This window comes from Buteo buteo, chromosome 3 (assembly GCF_964188355.1).
Source record: "Buteo buteo chromosome 3, bButBut1.hap1.1, whole genome shotgun sequence".
Classification (NCBI taxonomy): Eukaryota; Metazoa; Chordata; class Aves; order Accipitriformes; family Accipitridae; genus Buteo; species Buteo buteo.
Genome location: NC_134173.1, coordinates 48771750 through 48791893, shown reverse-complemented (window position 1 = coordinate 48791893; position 20144 = coordinate 48771750). Strand labels below are relative to the sequence as shown.

Sequence of the window (20144 nt, the reverse complement as noted above, 5' to 3'; positions counted from 1 at the left end):
GTCAGTGAGGAAGGAGGGGAGGAGGAGCGGGGGAGGAGGGGATGCCCCTGCAGCCCTGGTGAGACGGCAGGCTGTGTCCCCCAGCCCGTGGAGGGGAGCGGGGGAGCAGAGGCCCACCTGCAGCCCAGGGAGAGAGGACCCCACGCCGGAGCAGGGGGATGCCCCCCAAGATGGCCAGGACTTCATGGGAAAGCCCGCTCTGGAGCAGCCTGTGCCTGAAGGGCTGCGGCCTGTGGAAGGGACCCAGGCTGGAGCAGTTCATGAAGAACTGCAGCCCGTGGGAAGGACTCATGTTGGAGAAGTTCATGGAGGACTGTCTGCTGTGGGAGGGACCCCACGGTGGAGCAGGGGAAGAGCAAGGAGTCTTCCTCCCCCTGAGGAGGAAGGAGCAGCAGAGACAATGCGTGATGAACTGACCCCAAACCCCATTCCCCGTCCCCCTTCGCTGCTGGGGGGGAAGAGGGAGAGAGAACAGGCGGTGGAGTTGAGCCGGGAAGGAGGGAGGGGTGGGGGGAAGGTGTTTCAAGATTTGGTTTTAATTCTCATTATCCTTGTTTTGATTTGATTGGTAGTAAATTAAATTGATTTTGTTTTTTCCCCAAGTTGAGCCTGTCTTTTGCCCATGACCATAACTGGTGAGTGATCCCTCCCTGTCCTTCTCTTGACCCATGAGCTTTTTCTTTATATTTTCTCCTCGTCTTCCCACCAGGGCTGGGGTGGAGGAGGAGTGAGCAAGCAGCTTCGAGGTGCTTCGTTGCCAGCTGGGCTTAAACTATGACAAAAATCTTTTTAATGCTTTGCTTTGGAGCCACCCTTTTTGGGCTCTTAAGGCAAAGAGACAGGATTCTATTACTTATGTGGAAAACTCCCCCACTTCTCTAATAATTTTGCATTAATTTTATAATGGTTTTCCCTACAGGTTCAAAACTCAAAAATATTTGTCTTTGTCCCTAATGGCAATGAATGAGGCTCAGAATGGATGTTCATACGAGCAAACAAAAAAATACTGGAATATAATCCTGACTACAATTTAATTGCATAAATTATATTTTCTATACTTTATTACTAATCATGCGAAAGGTTAAGTACTTCTGTGTTCCAAAAATATTTGTAAGGTATTGCTCCTTTGCCCATAAAATGTTAGATTTTTTGACGTTTTATCCATCTAACACTTCAGGATGCTCTCTCTGCTTATTCTTGGCTGATTGATGCCTTAATTTCAGTAATAATTGCCCTCATGCCCAGTATCATCCAACACAGAACTTGATTATCAAAGTGAACTTTTTGATGATGTTTATTACATAAGATCTTGACAGACAAGTACAGAAAGTGAAATGATCTTATTTTGTTATCCTCTTTCCTCTCAAATCAGATGTATTCCTTATTTAAATTTTCTAGACTATTGAGGATTCTTCTGAACATGGAAACTGGAAACTTTTGAAGTTCTCAAGCTACCTTCTTTAATAAAAAGGTATTAGAAATTATTTTAATTGGCTACTATTTAATCTGTAGCAGAGTTCTTTCTGAATGAGGAATTGGCCCTGTACTGTGCATAATAAGAGTAAGTTGTTTTTAAAGTTCACAAACTTGTACAAAATCTGGCATAGCTGTAACAGTAAGGACAACACATTTAAAAATGTAGAAAATTACGTGCCACATATAAATCACACACCTTTCAAAATAGTCTTGCTTCCCAACAGTTCCAACATAATTTAAAAACATTCTTGTAGACTTTGTAGACCAATTTTCCTTAGTTTGCCTGTACAGCAGCACCTTGTGAATGGAATAATAAACGATGAATAAAAAATGTGTTTGAATACTGAACAGAAAATTTTAACTATTATTAATATGGTTTTCATAAGTTATATTCATGCTAGTTTAGTGATGCATCTGGAAACTTCCAAGATTAAGAAAATGCATTCCTCAAAGTCAATGAAATATCACCACTGGGCCTCTCTCTTTCTCTCTCTCTCACCCCACTGAAGAATTCACTTTTTTTAGGAAGTTTGTCACATTTCTTCTCAGTCATTTTTTAACACAGGACTGGTCCTTAAATTTCTCAAACTGTTAAATTGATAGCAGTATTTACCACATTTTTCTTCATCTTTCTTACTTAACGTAAGTACTTCATAAGGTGGATGCCTCTTTCTGTCTGTTCTGCTTGGAAAGTTTGTGAAGCACGGTTGTATTACAGAACTTTAAATGGTATTTTTCCATGAGACAAATATATTTTTCCTGGAAAATTTCTTAGTCACATTTTAAGAGAAGAAATTACAAAACTGAATTAGTGCATAAATCAGAGAAAATATTTATTTACAGACATGTAAAAATTATGTTACAACATTTTAAAGAAAACTGTAATGAACCATCAATCTGCTCTACATGGGCAAACCCTGAATGTTTTAAGTCTAACTTGCAGTGGCACCTATTAAAAATATGACTGCTTACAAGATTGTAGCTATCTACATAGTTTAAGTACAATGATTTTTCAGAACTAAAAATGGATCTACAGAGAAAACTAATAAGAACTGCAATAATATGTAATACAAGAGTTTACAAAAGTAAAAATATTTTTTCTTGATCCAAACTTTAAAGCTTTTTAGTAAATATTTTCCATTCATGCATCTGCACAGGTTTGAAACAAATATCTGAAATAGACAGAGTCTATAGGTCTGTGTAGAAAGTGAATTGGTTTAATTCAGGACTGTCCATAAAGGATTTTATGACTGTTGACTATCCAAACTGATTGACAAGATCCTTTATGTTCCCTATTCTTCCATATTGCAAGGGATGAGCAATGTTAAAAAAACCCCACAACTGACAAAACTCGTGTAAAACAAGTGTAGGTAGTGATGGCAAACAACACCGAGCATACCGCATACATGAAAAGTAGAGAACTATCAAGCTCTGTTGAAGCTACCAGCATCCTCTGTAGTGATTTGAAGCAAACATGCCATTAAGAAACCTTGCTAGTAATTGACTGCACAGCACAACAATCTTCTGGCTTGCAGATGAAGTAGTGCCTCGTGGTGTTATCAGAGGTGTCTTTCTGTGTTCAAAATATATTCAGGACTTAAACTGTGGTGTGAAACAGTGTCGACATTATGACAGTGCAATCATTTCTGTGAATATGTAATCTAAGGGTAATGATTGGAAAGAATTTGTAAAAATCTAATAGAGTGCTTTCTGTGATTATTAGCTCATTTGGAATGGAGGTGGTGAAGAGATGATACACCCAGCTGTTTCTCATACATAATTTATTAACACCAACATCAGAACTGATCTCCTTGGACGACATTCTGCATCTTTTAAGTCAGCCAACAGTTTACATAATTGAAATGGGCAAAATGCCTGTTGAGCTGCTAAGGTTTGGAGTTCTTTTTTTTTTAACTGTCAGCCAAAGATGGAGATCCCAAAATGGCAATTCTTCTTGCATTTTTACAGTTAAAAATGATCATAACCTATACTAATAGATAGAAAGTGGAGAAAAAGTTCACCATTTGATTTGACCTAACATTTCATTTACACAGAAGTAATATTTTTTGCTGCACTTTTCTGGGAGAGTCAGCCTTGGTGGATTCTAAAGCTGTGATTCTTTATGCTCAGGTGTAACTACTTGTACTATTCTTTCCTTAATTAAGTAGCTAGGTACTACTCAGCACTTAGGTAAACCATGTAACTCCACAGACAATAGACAAGCTAAATATAAGATACACAAACATAAATGAGAGTGCTACATTACATAGTCTCCTAGTGAAGTAAATTCCCACTCAATAATAGATAATTAAGTTTAAATGTATGCTCTTCTTCTAAATGTTTGAAGAATATCAGTCCTTTGATGACAGTCCCCATGCTAGAAACCTGACTGGAGAACTTGAGCTCCCACGTCCTCATACCTCCACTGTTTGAAGTGAACCTATCATCTCAGAAACTGCTGGTTTTTATAGAAATTGAAAGTTTGATCTATTAAAGAGACTCTCTGGTACCTTTATCTTTCTCTTGCTTTCAGCCTACAGAGAACGATTGAAAGGGCAAGGCAAGTGTTCATCTTTGTGGTGCTGGATGATACCAAATACCCCTGGCCACCAGTGTCAGTGGACATCAGGGCTCTGTGCTGCAGACAGGCACACAGCTTGGTCTGAGCTCCATTTGACTGTGTAAGGTACTTCTTAAATTAATGTGTCTCCCTCTTGGAAGGCTGTAGCTATTAAGTAATTTTTTCCCCTGCAATGGCTTTAGACATGTCTTTTTCCATAGGAGTACATCATCTCCCATAAGTATGTAGATAAATAAATATCTATTCCTTGTTTCATGTCATCTGTAGTGCTAAGGATGTCTAGCTTTGGGATGGTGAACAAGTTGGTACTTTCGTTAGAGAAGACCTTGTGCCCATATCATATATGCTTTGATACCCTTAATATCTCAGTAACACAAGAGAAGTAATGCATCCATTCTGTTTGAAAAGAAATATGATTTATTAAGAAATTCTATACTGAGATTCCCCCTACAACACCTGTAATAATTAATTATTCCAACTGCAGGCTTTAGGAAGGCTTTAGGGGTTCAGGAGTGGAAAGACTACTGCCAGAAAATAAACCAAAAAGTAATCAGTAGGCTAACTCGGGTTGTCAGAAATTGGCAGTCTGTAAGTAATTTACCTGGCTAGACAGGTGACTGACGGTCATGTAAACTTTCCATATGGTAACAACAAACTGCCTTTAGAGACTTGCGGGAACAGCTGTAACAACTGTCTAGTGAATGGCATCACAGAGAGTGTTTATCTGAAGAAAGCGATTTACAGGAGGATGCAATTTACAGTTTATGAAGGATTGCTCTCTTATTTTGACATTTTTACTTTTTAGCAGCTATCCCTATTAGTAAACATAATTATTCCAATGATAAATATAATAAATAAAATAATAGAAAATACCATACAATGTTTTTAATTGTGATCTTGTTTGAATTAAGCTGTAAACAAAGAAGTGCAATATCACCTGACCCTAAATATGGTAAAACATGCTAATCATAAAAATAGCTTTTAGAAATATATATTTGTATACAGTGTTTCCCACACCTGTTAAATATGTCCTTCATATTATTATGATACAGTACATTGGCCTTTCAGACATCAAAATTAAAAAAATAATACCAATAATTAGCCAGAGAAAAACACATTTACAGTCTAAACCATAAAAATCTGACAATTGTACAGCTTAGAACATATAAGAAATGGAATTTCTAATATTTGAACAATAACGTCCATTTTAATAAGTAAATTGAGTTTTCATACAAATTGATCAAAGGTGTTGCTAGCCAGTAAGAAACTGCAGTTCACAATTTTCTGTGGGGGAGTCAGAGTTTCTCTTCTCAGCCTTCAGGGGGTTCACACATGACATCTCATCACTTGATCTGTAGAAACTGAGAAATGAAATGTTCACTTTAGTATGAAGGCACAGAATTTCCTCCAGCAGAAACTCAAAAGGAAGCCAAGACAACTGGGGAAAAGAGGGAAGAGGACTATGACTTGACTTTTTCGTGAATCAATCAAATATTGATATCTAACAGACTTTCCCACCTTAAGCCTTTGAGGGCTAAAAGAAGTCATGTCCCTGCAGCAGTGGACAATCAGGACTGTGCAACAGTCCTAAGTTAGACTGCATGGCCCAAAATAACGACAGTGAATCAAGCAAGAGCTGTTGAAGCTGAAGTATACTTTCCCTCAATAATGCTATGCAAACAACTGCTGAATAATTTCTATTTTAGCAGCAGAAAATAGAAGAATGTATCTTAGCTGCTTTGCAATGAAATGCTTTATTTACATAATAGCATTCAATCTAAATAAACTGCCTGTAGGATTCTTTGCTTCAGTCCCATTGCACTATTTATATACCTGATTCTGGACCATTTACATTGACTGTGTGCTTAAACAATGCTTATAGTTACCAGATTAATGGTTCTTTCCTCAATGGCTTCCCTTTTGACATTGTCTATTTTATTATTTTTCTTGTGTACATGCTGTAGGCTTTAATTGCATATCCTTTGATTTCTGTTGTTTTACCAGCCACAGTGTGAAACAGCAAAAATCCAGTGTCAGCCAATACTTTTGAGGGTCATTCTTCCAGCAGAGACTGGAGGAAGGTTGCATCTAAAAATCTGAGAGTCCTGCTACGCGACCTATTAATGCTACCAGCTTCAACTAAGCTTTCAGTGATGCTGCAGGGGAGCATAAGATATATCAGCTCCACCTACCCACAGCAAAACTGACAACACTTTCCCAATCACATCTGCTTGGAAAACTGACAGTAGAAAATGTTAACAGAAGTAGATGGTTTCTTTTTTTAAGTGAAATTTTCAACCTAAGGTTTTTTTTACTTTTGACAGGAAAAATATCTTTCAGCCAATTTCTTCTTCACATTTTTTTTTTTGTTGTTGTTGTAATATTTTCTATAACTGAGACTGAAAACAGCTGGCATAACCTGGTGCACTTCTGATCAAAACCCGAAAAATGTCCAGATGTTCTTTTCAGCCAATTTCCCCCTCTTTCAGTGAGTTTTAAGTCTGCCTTTTTCTTCCCCAGAAAAAAGGGACAATTTCTGTTAAAATTTCCATTTATTGAAAACTGGGTTTTCCAGTGAAAAAGGTTTTATCAGAAACATCAGAGTTTCTGCAGGACTGGCCTCCTGCCCTTTGAAGCACTCAGCCATCAGATTACCCCTTGTTGCAAAGGGAGCACAAGATTTCTGGTTGTACTCTTCACAGGTAACCAGGATTAGGGACAAAAGCTTATGTGAGAGATCCCAGAACTTTCTTCTTACAGTTAAAATATCCTGAAACTATTATTCTGTACTTGCATAGGGAAAAGTCTTCATATCCCCTATTTTTAGCTCCTGATCCCCTGACAGACTTAACTATATGAAAAAGATTTTTAAATTTTCCTGTTAAGTCTGAGAGAGGCCTAATGGTTGTAAAGTAGCTATTGATCTTACAAGAAGTAAAAAAAAAACAAACCCCACTGTACATGCTATTAGCTCCAGAAAGAGTTCTTCTTTGCTAGCCTTTTCTTCACCTATGCTTTGCTGTTCCATTATGCCATTATAAAAAGCAACAATTATGCAAGTAAGAAGAGAGACAGATTTTCAAGTTATTTATTGAAGCTTTTTCCCTGCCATAAACCTTTCAAGCATTTACCTGTCACCAGCACTAAAAAGCTTCATTAGGCTACTATTATGAAGCGTTACTGCTAACCATCTGGATCCAAGTCATCAATGCTGCTTTGCTGTTGTTTAGAAACAATGATAAAAATTTACCAACCCCACTAGTCCAAAATTTTGTGTTCTTCCTTCAGTACATGGGCTTGTAATTTGTCTCTTAAGGCAAATAATCTTAAAGGCTGAGGAGAAACTTTAAAATCTGAAATAGTCAAGCTTTTATTTTCCATAGAATGACAGTAACCCAAGGCTATGATTAATCTAGTGTAATTCAATACTAATTTTATTCTATTTCTTTCTTCTGAATAGTGTGCAATTTATCAGCTGGCTTTATGGTAGTGCTGATGATATTAAAAAAACCTCATGATGACTAATGTTTTTTTTAATCTTTTCATTTTCTTCCTGTTATATATAAAAAAAACATCCCGACACAACAAGGATGAACTGAATTACATTTAAGCCAGCAATATGGCTTTCATTTGATGTAGTTCTAACAGAAACCCGCTTTAGAACGCGTGATTTGAACATAATGCATTTTAAGAATTGAATAACCCAACTGAGCATATAGCCTTGGCAGCCATAGACAATATCAGAGAAATAGTATATTCTGTCCTAATTGCCATCATAATCTCTGAAAAAAGCTGGAGATAGGTTATGGAATATTTATTGATTCATTTTCCACCTGAAATTATTTCTGCTGTTTTTTTCCCTATCTGGATGGCTTTTTGAGCATGAGCTATTGGAAACAGTCTTCTTAGGCATAACACTGTATTTCAGTCTTCCAGAAATGCTATTGCTACTGTTATTATAGTCCCAATATGATCCTTCTAGCATTTGGGCCAGACTCAAATTATACTAGATTCAATTAATTTTAACTTTACATTATTACAATGTATATAACATTGGAAAGCCAACATTAAACACCTCACTAAATGAAAGTGCAATTCTACTTAATGGGCCCCAAACTATAATCACTAAAAATGATGGAGTAAATCAGATAAAATTCAGTAAAAATCTAGAGAGTTTTCCATCTTGTCTTTTAGAAGTTTAATGGTTTTATCAATTACCTCCCCTCAAAGCCTAGATAATTCCAGTCTTTACATCTGTAGATCTTTAAGAATGCCCTGCATCGAAAGGGCATTTTTTGTGGAAGTGCCTGGCCATCAGACCACCTGCCAGGGGACTATTTCCTCTAAGCTCTGTGCTTTGTAGTCAGCAAGCACGACACAACAGGAATAGTTTGCACTCTGTATTTCTCCTAAAAGCCTTTTATGAGAAGGTAAGCTCAATATATGCTAAAGAGCTGCAGGCACCATTCTTTTAGAATGAGGTGAGCCACCCCCTCTCCCCAGCCTCCCCAAGCAGCTGGAAGCTGTAATCGTGGCCACCACTTCTGTGGCAGGGGCGATGCTGCTCACTTTTCTAAACTTGTTCAGGTAGACTTTATTTGTCTGTGGGAGGTATGATTTTTGATCTCTGCTAGCTAGATCCAGACAGAACTCAGCCTCTTTCCTGGTCTGGTTTAGTTGTTCTTCCTTACAGTTCTGAAAAAGGGTAAACAATAGGGCTTTGTTTCTTCTTCCCCATAAATACCTAGTTTCTTTCTCACAGGGTTTATGGGAAAAAGTGCTGGAGTTTCTTTTTCACGTTCATCTTCCAGACCTAGATGTACAGGAATAAATCTTACTATCTGAGAGTGTTAATTCAGCATATATCCTTGGGAAGGAGTATTAGGAATGCACCACGACTAAATGACACAAAAGATGTACACAATTAACATCTTCCCTTGTAGTACATTAAGAAAATGTTTAGATAAAACTCCCACAGAACATGGATGTTACAGAATTTACCGTATTGTTTACCCCAAAATAATTATAAGCAATAAGAGCATCCAACAAGTATATGCAAGATGTTCATCTGACAAAATGCATCTGTTTTTAAACAATCTATTGCTTTGAATAGCTTTCATGATAACATTAATCTTAGAAATTCTGAGAAAATGCAGCTAAACACTGGATGGAGAGATGATGGTGCACTTATACACATGAGTTTGAAACCCAAAGCTTCAAACATCCTTCCTCTTGCTTTCCTGCCTCTTTTTCTTTGCCAGACAAACCATTCTCAGGACCAGACTTCTGAGTTTAATAACTGTAAGGGAGGCATCTGAAGCTAATTCTGACCACTGCTTGGTTTCAGGTAAAATTGCATTTCTACCTCTGTCAGGCTCCTGTTGAGTAGAAGACTTGATGCCTGACACCTTCCCAGGTTGCTGCTGGTGTCTGACTAGGCTTTGGTGGTGGGTTATGTGACTGCCATACATCACTTTCTGCAAAACAACTATAAGCCCCATTAAAATGCAGCTGCTGCACTGTCCTTTCACTCACAACACCGGCCCTCATACTTGCACTACCTCAAACTGCAACTGTAGCGCGATTGCTTTGATTGCATCTGATGCTCACTCCTATACTGTTTTCTGTACAACTGAGAATACTGAATCCAAGTCCACAGATGCTGCTCTTATGTCCTCTAGGATGACATACTCTGTTTCATCTCTAATAATTTCTTCTGATTATGAAATGTAGTTTCTGGACAGGCAAGGAGGTGAAAAACTGAATCTGTTTGCAGAAGAGTCTTTTTTTAAAAAAAAATCCCAAATCTTGGTTAGCCATTATTGATCCAGATATTTCCCTAAAATGAGAAAAATCAGGATGCATCACAGAAAGTAGTAGTGCAAATTGCCATTCTGATTATTTGCTGCGTCTAACTCAAGACAATATCCTTTTTTCTCTTAAGCAGGCAGCTCACTGAGTGCAAAACCCAGTAATTTATGTTTGTAAGGTACCATGGGGGCATGTGCTTCTATTAGCTTTTACACAGCATTCATCATCATGAATGGAAAACTCTAAGCAATGAATGGGGCTTACCAAGGAACCTTGAATTTGTATTAGCTATCACATTGACTTCACAGCTGTGTTCGTTTGAGATACACCTTGTGCTTTGTCCCTTGATTTAAAGCATGAAATCTCTGATTAAGTAACACAGTTATATAGGTGATTTAGTATAATGCCCCCATACGAAATGTAAACGCTGAGTTCAGTAGGTGTTAGCAGTGGAATGTGAATGTGTCTGTGTATTATGGGTTTGCTGCTGTCATTTGTAACGCTTGTAAAACATGACAGACAAAATTATGGCACTAAAGCAAAACTTTTTATAATGAGCTAGTGATAGAATATTCACTGCATATAACAAATAGGAAGAATTGTACAGTTTGGTAAATATTAATAAAGTATAATTAAAGGAAGCAGCTGCACCTTCTTTAAACCTTTCTTCAAATGATGAAACCTAATAATTATCTTTTATACTCTGTCAATCATACTTGAATTGCTGAAAACACTACAGAATCGTTTTTCTGTTCAGTGAACAGTTTAATTGCTTTGAAGTGTTAGTACTTATGTGAGTACATGTAAGAATGGCTGTTTTACTCAGTGAAAACAAAATTCTACCTCCTTTGTATTGAAATGCTCTGTTTCACTTGTTTGCCTGATAAAAATCAGCAGGAAAAATGAGATAGCCCTATCAAATACTGATTTTTCCCCTAGACCAACATAACTTTTCTTTCTTAGAGTCCCGTGTGGGCAGATTTGTGATGAATACTGTTGGGTGTGGTGGTGGAGACAGGATCTCATATTTGGAGAGTGCCAGTGAGGGCATGCTGCAGTTGAGATGATGGTCAGGTGTGAGGCTGAAGGAACGACTTTGGGATTAGAGTCACCATGATAATTTGATACCTTTGTTGAGAGGTGCTATGAGGGCAGCAAGGAGGGGGAGGGGAAGAAGTGGATCTGTCCCCCTCACTTTACTCTGTGGGTTTTCGTCCTACTCGACTGCTTTTTGCAGCAAAATCTTCCTCTACAAGGTCCTTTATAGCAGTAGCAGAAGACTCAGGGACTAGTAGTGTAGTTTCTGGAGATGGTGGGAAGGATCTGAAGCTGGAGGCATTGGACCTTCTGCAGAGTATGGGGTGGGCTGCAGGAGCAGGAGAACATGGAAGAAGTGCGAAGATGGGAAAGTGGTGCTTTTGCAGAACTTGTTGCCCTGAAGCCGTCACCCAGAACGCACTCACAAGGCTTCCCCACGGTGAAGCTGTGCTCCCACCACCACCACTCCATTTCGTATTCACTCTTGGCTGACAAAGCCAAACCAAATGCAGTAAGGCCTCACTGATGCTTGTCCACAGAATTCCCTCAGCTTGTAACAGTGTATCTTGACAGCAGCTCCACACCTTCTTGGGATGCAGTGCCAAATACAGCATAGGTGAAAATGTCCCACTTTCCTTTAACCCTGAATATGATTGGATGTTCATAGTGAATTCCCAGAGGTATGACTCTCATTGGAGACCGCTGGGTGTTTTTTGCTTCTTGGGATTAGGCCTGTTCCATGAGAAGCAAGCCTAGCTGAGTCCTAGCAGGATCCATGGTAAGGATTGTCCTTTATCATTCTGAATGCTACAAAGGAGATGGTTTTAGGGTGCAGGATCTGTCAAAAAGTTGTAGAATAAAATTCCTACTGGATTAACCTCTGCTCATTGTGAGGAGTAGGAATTCCCCAGTGTGAGGTGGTGGTCCAGTTAGCATTAATGCTGAAGGCAATAGTTCCTCTCCTACTAATGCCAAAGGTGCAGGTTTGAACACACAGCTTATGTGTAAAGGAACTACTAAAACTTGTACCTTGAGGCCACTCACTATGCCTACACTTTAAGTAGTGTGTTTTTAAAATATATGAAAGTAGGAGCTTACTAGGAGAATTACCTTAAACTAATTACACAGAAAACACCTGCTAAACTTTCCCAGTATTTCCAAATTAGAATTTAGATAGATATCAAAAAACAAAGTGCACCCATGCAGGAAAAAGAAATTGTACGCAATGATGGTAATGAGATCAGGAATGTCCTATCTAATCAACAGGAGATTTTTCAGTTACTTGGAGGCAGAAGTTTTACTCAACATAAAGACCAGGTGGAGCGAGGTAAAAAGCAAATTAATAGAGAAGGAATGGGGAGGAGAGCTTGCTGGAGGAAGCAGCTGGAATCATTTAGCATGAGATGACAGAGATACTGGGAAAGCTCAGAGGAAACCATAGGAAGGAAGGAGGAGAGGGATGAGACTAGCATTGATGCACAATGGATCCTTAAATAGTGACAATAATGTACTGAATTAAGACAGTCAGTTAAACATACAGGATGTAGCCTGCAAAAGACTGCTACCTGTGAAAGACTTGATTTGGGAATGTGATCCAGATGGAAATGACAATAAAAGTTGGTCCTATTTTAAACAGGTTTTGCCTGGCATTTTCCTGCGTAATACTTATTTGAATGCAAAGTTCATAGTAGTGCATAATATTTATGAGGATTTCAAGAGACATTCCTTTAAAAAGAAAAATTACAAAGCAAAATGGTGGACTTGAGGTTACATTGTGGTCTGCAAATGGTGCAGAATCACCTAATAGCTGAGAAGGGATTAGTATAACCCTGCAAAGAGGAAGCAGAGAAGAATTTAGCCTTTTGATTCTTTATTTATTGGGGCTGGAACACAACTTACTCATTTTGAAAGACGTTATAAAACTGTAGTGTACTTTTAGAAATCAATAACAACAACAATTTGGAAACTTCAGATACACATATCAGCATAACAGGCTGGCTAAGATGGCATTTGATTAACTTCTAAATCTTCATTTTGGCAGACTGAGCTTGTTTTATTCCTCACTGATTGCTTTTTTGTTGAAATGGCAATTACAGTTCTATCACTTTCTAAATAACTTCCCTTTTCTGAGGTCTGTAAATGCCTATGTACAGATAAATTCAATCTGCCTTTCATGTTTTGATATTAATCATGCAGAAAATCTTCTTAGTAACACTTTTATATTTTCTCAAAAAATGGAGACCTTTTGGAATAATTGGGTCACTAACTGCAGTGGCTCTGCAATTTGTATTGAAAAAATAAAAATGTTTAAAATTTGTGTCTTTTTATATGGAAAAATAACAACCTTTTGGCTTTTCAGTGTTTACCCCTCTTTACTTGCATGAAGACTTTCAGCAGAAGAATGTTTCCTCTGAGAGTTTTTCATTCAGCTTTCTTGAGGCTCAAGCATACTGATAAAGCCTGTGAAATGACTGGGTTTTAGGGGAACCAAAGCTATTTACTTTCAAAGACTGACATGCTAAGAAAAAATGTGTGATGCATGGCAATTCCTCAATTTCAGTTAAATCTAAGTATTTGAGGATTAAGCTGATAGGCTCAAATCCATAGCCAAACACAGACCCAATGGCTGGCCTGAGTTATTGCAGAGGATTTCAGTGTCCCAGTGAGAGCCTAGAAAACACCAGTGTCCCCTTCCTGTTCTCGCACCACTTTCCCACTGTACCTCGTACTGCTGCTTTGATATCTACACTAGGTTACTATCCTGATGGCTGTTCTCCCTACACAGGACTGGGGAATGTTGGTTGCAAACAATGGGTGAACCAAACCCAACCCAGCACCTTCTACAAATCATCCAAAGTCTACTGAAGTCAACCAAAATATGGGGAGGTAAAAGAAGAGCAACTCTACCATAATTAGTGAAAATTACATTGGCAAAAATATCCAGGGGTGGAAACTGAAATCAGTCTTTATATTTAAAGTGTTGAGTTACTTCAATTAAATCTGATGTTTCTTTACCAGCCATAAGTTACAGCAAAAATCTTGTGATCTTTTTATAAGCCACCATTACCCTCCCCTGAAAAGGGATCTAGGTTTGCTTCTGGGTGGTAAGTATTTGGCTGTCCTTGTTTCTGTACTGCACTCAGTGGTTGACTCTATGCTTATAAATTTCAGGCTAGCAAAATTTGTGGAGCTAATTCTCATTTACTTAGATAGAATATACATAACCAGGCCACTTATACTGAATATTAAGGTCAATTACATTGTATCAGAGATGAATTAATCTCATTCAGGCAAGTATTTTGTCAGAGAGAATTTTCGCCTGATCTGACAGCATTATTTGCCTTTGAATCAATTCACAGGTTGGTGGTTTGTTGGGTTTTTTTGTTTCTTTTTTTTTTTTTTAATTGGAGGCACAGCAGTTCTTTTTGACAGTTGAAGCTGAGACCTTAAAATTAAATATTTTGATGTCTCAAAAACACCAAGCACCATGACTATCTTATTCTTACCTAAAAACTTAAGATAAGCACATAGTCCTGACAAAAAATAAAAAAACCCAACCCCCAAAAACCCAAACCAAAATGAAATTAGCAGAAAAATGAATAATGAATACTAAATAATGATAAATCTACTGACAGTGGGTCAACAAACAGCAGAGTCCCCGTTCCTCCCAAAACAGAGAAAGCACACAAGCTACCCTTTCAAAACACAGGTCCACAGGAAGGCAGTGCATGAGCTTGACACAAAGAACTTAGATAATTTCCTCTGTTTATACCCATTTATTATCTCAGAAAGGAGGTACCCCATTTAAACTGCTGAACATAGGTGGTCCTTCTGTGCTCAGTGGGATTAGCAGGGAGTAGGAGAAGACGACATACAACTTTTTCTGCACTTGCTGTATGTGCCTGGGCATTTTGCTGGAACTTGCTGGCAGGGTTTATTCATGTTATCCCTGCTGGGTCTGAAAGGGACCTGCACAGAATTGCCTTGCATACAGACCTCAAAAAGAGAGGCCATGCTAATAATTCTTAGCAGAAAATGTAGGAAGTTAAATGGTGAATGAAACTTCAGGCAGGTCAAGGCTGATGGCAGGGTGCAACATAAAAATAAAACAGATTCATCAAAGAGTATATTCGATGTTGTTCAATGGGCAACAATAAAATTTGCAACTTTCTTGACCGGAAAGCATATAATTTGTATAAGTTTAAACCATGTTTTTGGGAATGCTCCTTTCCCACATGTTGGCTGTAAGGCCAAAGGCAGCTATTGGTCTAACCTTAGAAAGAGGGGCTGAGTCTACAGGCGCATTAGATCTGCTGAGACACATTGCCCACCACATTGGCTCAGTGGCAAAGCTGAGAATGGAATCCAAACTTACTGATTCCCCATCCTTTGCTTAAAAAAGAGATTAACAGACAAAAACCCCATTCTTTTCAAGCTCTTTTGCATCAACTCTAAGATTCTAATGGCTGTAAATTAATTATTTACATTATAAATGTTTTAAAAGTTTTATGATTTTCGGTTTGTTTTTTTTTTAATTGTGGACTAAATAACATAGAGCAGATTCAGAGCAATAGATGTGAAAGGTGAGGAAATTATTTTGCTCATTCATTTTACAAATATGCAATTACAGGCAGGGAAGTCTAGTAGAAAGAGAGACACAAAGTGCATGATAACAGTGCTTGCATTTTCTGCAGGTTCCCATGTGATATGTAGGGCATGATAGGATGTAAATAACAATTAGAAAAATATTATGTAGTCAGTCAGGAGTAACCTGGTTAAAACCCTGAAGACTGCTTAGGAAGCCTTCCTCTGAGAAATTGACTGCCAGGAAAAATGGGGAGGAGGACCTGGTAGCAAGGCCTTTCCAATGACTCATACAACAGCATGTGAACAACAAACACGTCTACTGTGCTATTGCATATATTAAATATAACAAAAGGGCACGTCAGGAAGTTTCTTACAATTTTTGATTTCATGACACGCTTTTATTACTTTCTCCATTTTTTCAGTCACAGGTTATTAGATTTACTGCAGCTTTGGAAGGTACAACACATTAGTATCTGTCGGGTATGCTGCCCCTAACGACTTTCTTAGCTTGCTCAAGTACAAACATCTTGCACTGATATTTATCAAGTGAACACAATCTTTTACCTATTCATTTATCTTAGGAATGAAGAGCTTCATGTTTCCCCTGATACTGAAAGCAAGACTTCAATGAAGTCCAAAATGTTCAGTGCATCAAAAAGACTAAATTTTGCTTGGTCTCAATGACATTTAAAGTAATGTAAATAAGATTTCTGGCACAATGTTGCTTCAGCCATTACCATTCATTAGAAGTTTTACCCTTTTTTTTTCTGTATAAGTGCAATCGGCAAGCTGCAAATTGTCACAGTAGCTATTGATCTTTTTGACATGCCTAATCAGCCTAATTCTGTTGATAATAGAAGAGTCAGTCTGGTCTGCCCTGATGCTATTGAGAGAAAAAAAATGTATCTAAAAGGGCAATGAAAAATCCAGTTTGATTACAATAATAAATTAAGTACTATCAGTCCTATCATATAGTCACATATTTGATCAATTTTGCTATTTGAGATATGCAAAATTGGGCTTAAAGTACATGAAATGCATTGGACAAATTTTTATTCCTTTTCTGTAGATCTTATTCTTCTCTCTGCTGAGTATTTTCATTGTTGAATGCTCATGCAAAATAATGAAAATAAAGAAAGTTTCACTGTTTCCTACAGATTTGCTATTAAATGACTTTGATTTCCCATAAACTACTTCTAGGAGAGGTATGATGGATGCACTCAACCCCTTAACCAAACAAGCAGTAGTTTGGTTCAGGCTCCAAAGGAGGTCAAGTCCTGAGCTGTAGCAGCCAAGAACTCCTTTAGTTTCAGTCTGTTCTCTGAAAACCCACAAAGGAGCAAAGTAACACAGTAAGCATCGATGCATATGAGCTTTGAACACCGATCATGCTATTAAAACATGAAAAACAGGTGGCTTTCTGAAGACTCGTTTATCCAGGAACAAAGAAGATTGTGGGTGCAAGGAGTCTCATGCATACCTTTCCTATCGCATGTAATTTGACTACAAGCCAGCCACTTTATTCCATAAATATGACAGCCTCAGTGAGCCTTCCTTGAGCTCTCCCGGCTAAGCAGCGTGGCTGCACGGCAGTGATATCCCCTTGAGCTGGGACACCTCTCAAGGTTGCTCCTCGAGGCAGAGACCTTTTGCCAAGGGCAGATCTTCGGTAAGCAACCGATATCACACATAACCTTGTAGTATGGTAACTCTGATTTGTGCCTTAGTAACTTTGATTTGTGTCTTGGTAGTTTTGAATCATTGTTCAAATGATTGCACCATACATTAATAATGTGAATCTTGCCATCAAACTTTCTTAAGTCATACTTCTACAACATCATATTAAACCCACTTTTGCTGGACAATGGTCCTTTCAATGATCTAAATCACTCATTTGTGACAAGAGGGAAATGTTTTTGGTGAGCTTTAGCCAAAGTACTAGTTGGTTCCATTGATTTAAATGGTATTTGCATCAGTTCCCACAAGAAATATAGCTATTATTATATCATAATGTTTTTACTTTTGCATAATGAAACTCAGTACTGCAAGACGATTATCCTGAGTTTTTTGTCTGTGGCAGTTTCTCTATGTTTGAAACATGATTGTCTATGAGACGTTAGAAACAAATCCGATAGCCTGAAACTATGCAGTGCAGAGGTGGAGAAAAGAACAAGAGTAAGAAATGAAATATCCTTGAGAGGTAACTGTAACTGAAATATACTTAATAGAAAGGGAACTATAATTGTTGTTGAAATAACTGCTGTAAATCTACATTGTAACCAGAACTGGGCCTTGCACAGTCTCTCTACCTTTAGTTTCTGATATAATTTAATAAAAATGCCTCTCAAGACATCTCATTAAAGGTGACTCATTATTGTGAAAGTCCCATCTAATGCTTGTGTGGCTTCATTATTTTTAGCGTAGCTACACCAGCGTAAAATCACAATGCTGTGACTATGAACATATCCTTCAAATTCCAGCCAAGCACTAACCAGAGTCTGATCTGAGTTATGACACCATAAATCTATTGTGTTTGAAATCATTAGGATCACATGCTCTACCAGAAAACAGTTTGCTCTACTGAATGCTTAACTACTGAACCACCTCTGTGCTATTATTATTATAGTTACTTATTATGAAAGGCTGACAGTTTGATAGAAACTATTCTTCTCAGGCAATGTAATATAGATATGAGTGCTTGTGTGTAACTCATTCCAATTAATTAGTTTGTTGGTATTTTATTAAGCATTAGCCAAAAGTGATTTTTTTTTTCCCAAATCTACAATACTTCAGGCTTTCAGCCAATTAATTGGATGCCACCTTTGTTATTTACAAGGGGATTGCGAAGATAAGTTATAGTTCATTTTGAGCCAGTGCTTCCTCAATGATCGATTAGTGCCATTTGAAACAAGTTCAGAGAAGTTATATGAAATGCTCTGGGCCTGCACTGAGTTGTCCAGCCGCTAAATCAGCAGAGTAAGGAAACCACCGTGCATGCTAATAAAGAAATGCATTTCCTGCATTCAGCCGCACCACACACTGCTAGTACTAATTCTGGTAAGAAGGGGCTTGTTTAAGAGGTGCTGAGGCCAAGCTGCTTCTCAAATATCAAAACCCATGTTGGACTGTGCTGCAAAGGTGGCTTTCTGCTCTCCTCTGTGCAGCCACAGGAATAAGAGGAGGTTATTGGCTTTCCTTCCCACTCCTTACAATTTAAAGCCATGGCAGGCACCTGAAAACTTCTTGATACCACTGACGTGTTCTGATGATTTGTGGCCGTTTTGTGATTTGTGTGTGAGGTGAATTTAGTAAACATAAAGATCTTTCTTCATAGGAACTTGTTTTCTGTAAGGCAAGATGGGAAGCTGCGTAGGTGTGTTGCTTTCTTCACAGCGTTGTTGAGGGTCAGTTAGATTAAAAGCAATAAGAGTGGATGTGTTTGCACTAGGAAGGAACACAAAGATTTTTAATTCACTGCAACTAGAAACTGTCCAATGGAGGAGTGGATGGAAAGCCTGACTCATGGGTCCAGTAAAATCTGGGATAACCAACTACTTGGTTTTTTATCTAAAGGGAGCAAAGCAAACAGACCTGAAGTTTTCCTCCACTCCAGCTACCTCTGAAGGTCAGTTACATGACATGAGTTGAGTAGCTCAGGAGCTACATTCCAAGTTAGTGATTATTTTACATATATATAGCTACAATATATTATTGCATGCCCTTGTACAAGAGGGAGTGGAAGACCACTGTGTAAGAGCAGGTGGGTAAGAAGTGTATGACACTCTTCACTGAGCAAGTTGAAGTCAACTATTCGACATGTCCGTACATATATCTAGATCATATATCTGAAATCACCATTTAAAGAACTCTTCAGTATGTCAATGCAGCAAAAGTCTTTGGGGATTGTTCTAAAAAGATCCTCAAGCTGGAGTGTCTGCAGCACTGGAGACACTTACTGAGAGGTGTTTGTGGGCAAACAGTTGGTACAAAAGAAACTTTCCCAAGAGGTGATGTTTGATGACTGCAGCAGATACTTCAAATGCAGCATGTCTTGAATTAGAGTTTAGATGGGCAATCAAGTTATTGCGCGTAAAACTTTTTCACACTTCAGCTGAGCCGTAACAACTGTTTGTGGGTGCGTCTTTAGTCCATAGAAAATGACAATGCAGGAATGAACAACATCCTGATCTAAATGGTGGATGAAGAAGGTGTGCAGCTGTTGAATGTGATGTGTTTTTCTGTGTGCAGCCAGGCAGGCAAATGAAGAGGCTAAAGCCTCCTTAAATCCATGCCTGACTCAACTCAGACTGCAGGCTAAACTACTTTACATTTCTTTACAGTTGGTCTAGGCTGAAAGCAGGCATGAGGATAGCTGCCATCAGTCAGTTAATGTGCAGTAACCTGTTCCCCCGAATAGACAGTGTGTGAATTTAGAGAACTGATCCTACCACCTAAACCCACAGCATACATCCTGCATAGTCACTTCCTTTACAAGTAAGAATTAGAAATAGAGAAAGAAATATAGTTTTGAGTCCTCTAGTCCAAAGATGAAGATGGACATACACAGATTCAGAGGTTCCATTCTGGCAGTATCTGGACTCTGGCAGCGAGTCTGTCCTTATTGAACACTTTCCTTTACTGACAGCCTTAG

General features: G+C 38.3%; 1 protein-coding gene across 1 annotated transcript in view; it reads right to left on the bottom strand.

The window, feature by feature from the left end:
• Positions 1–4415: 4415 nt before the first annotated feature.
• RALYL (RALY RNA binding protein like) overlaps positions 4416–20144 on the bottom strand; it is a 398734-nt gene continuing 383005 nt past the window's right edge. Inside the window, exon 10 of the mRNA XM_075023507.1 lies at positions 4416–5418. Coding sequence (XP_074879608.1) covers positions 5401–5418 — 18 coding nt within the window. The 3' untranslated portion in view covers positions 4416–5400. The remainder of the gene's footprint in view (positions 5419–20144) is intronic.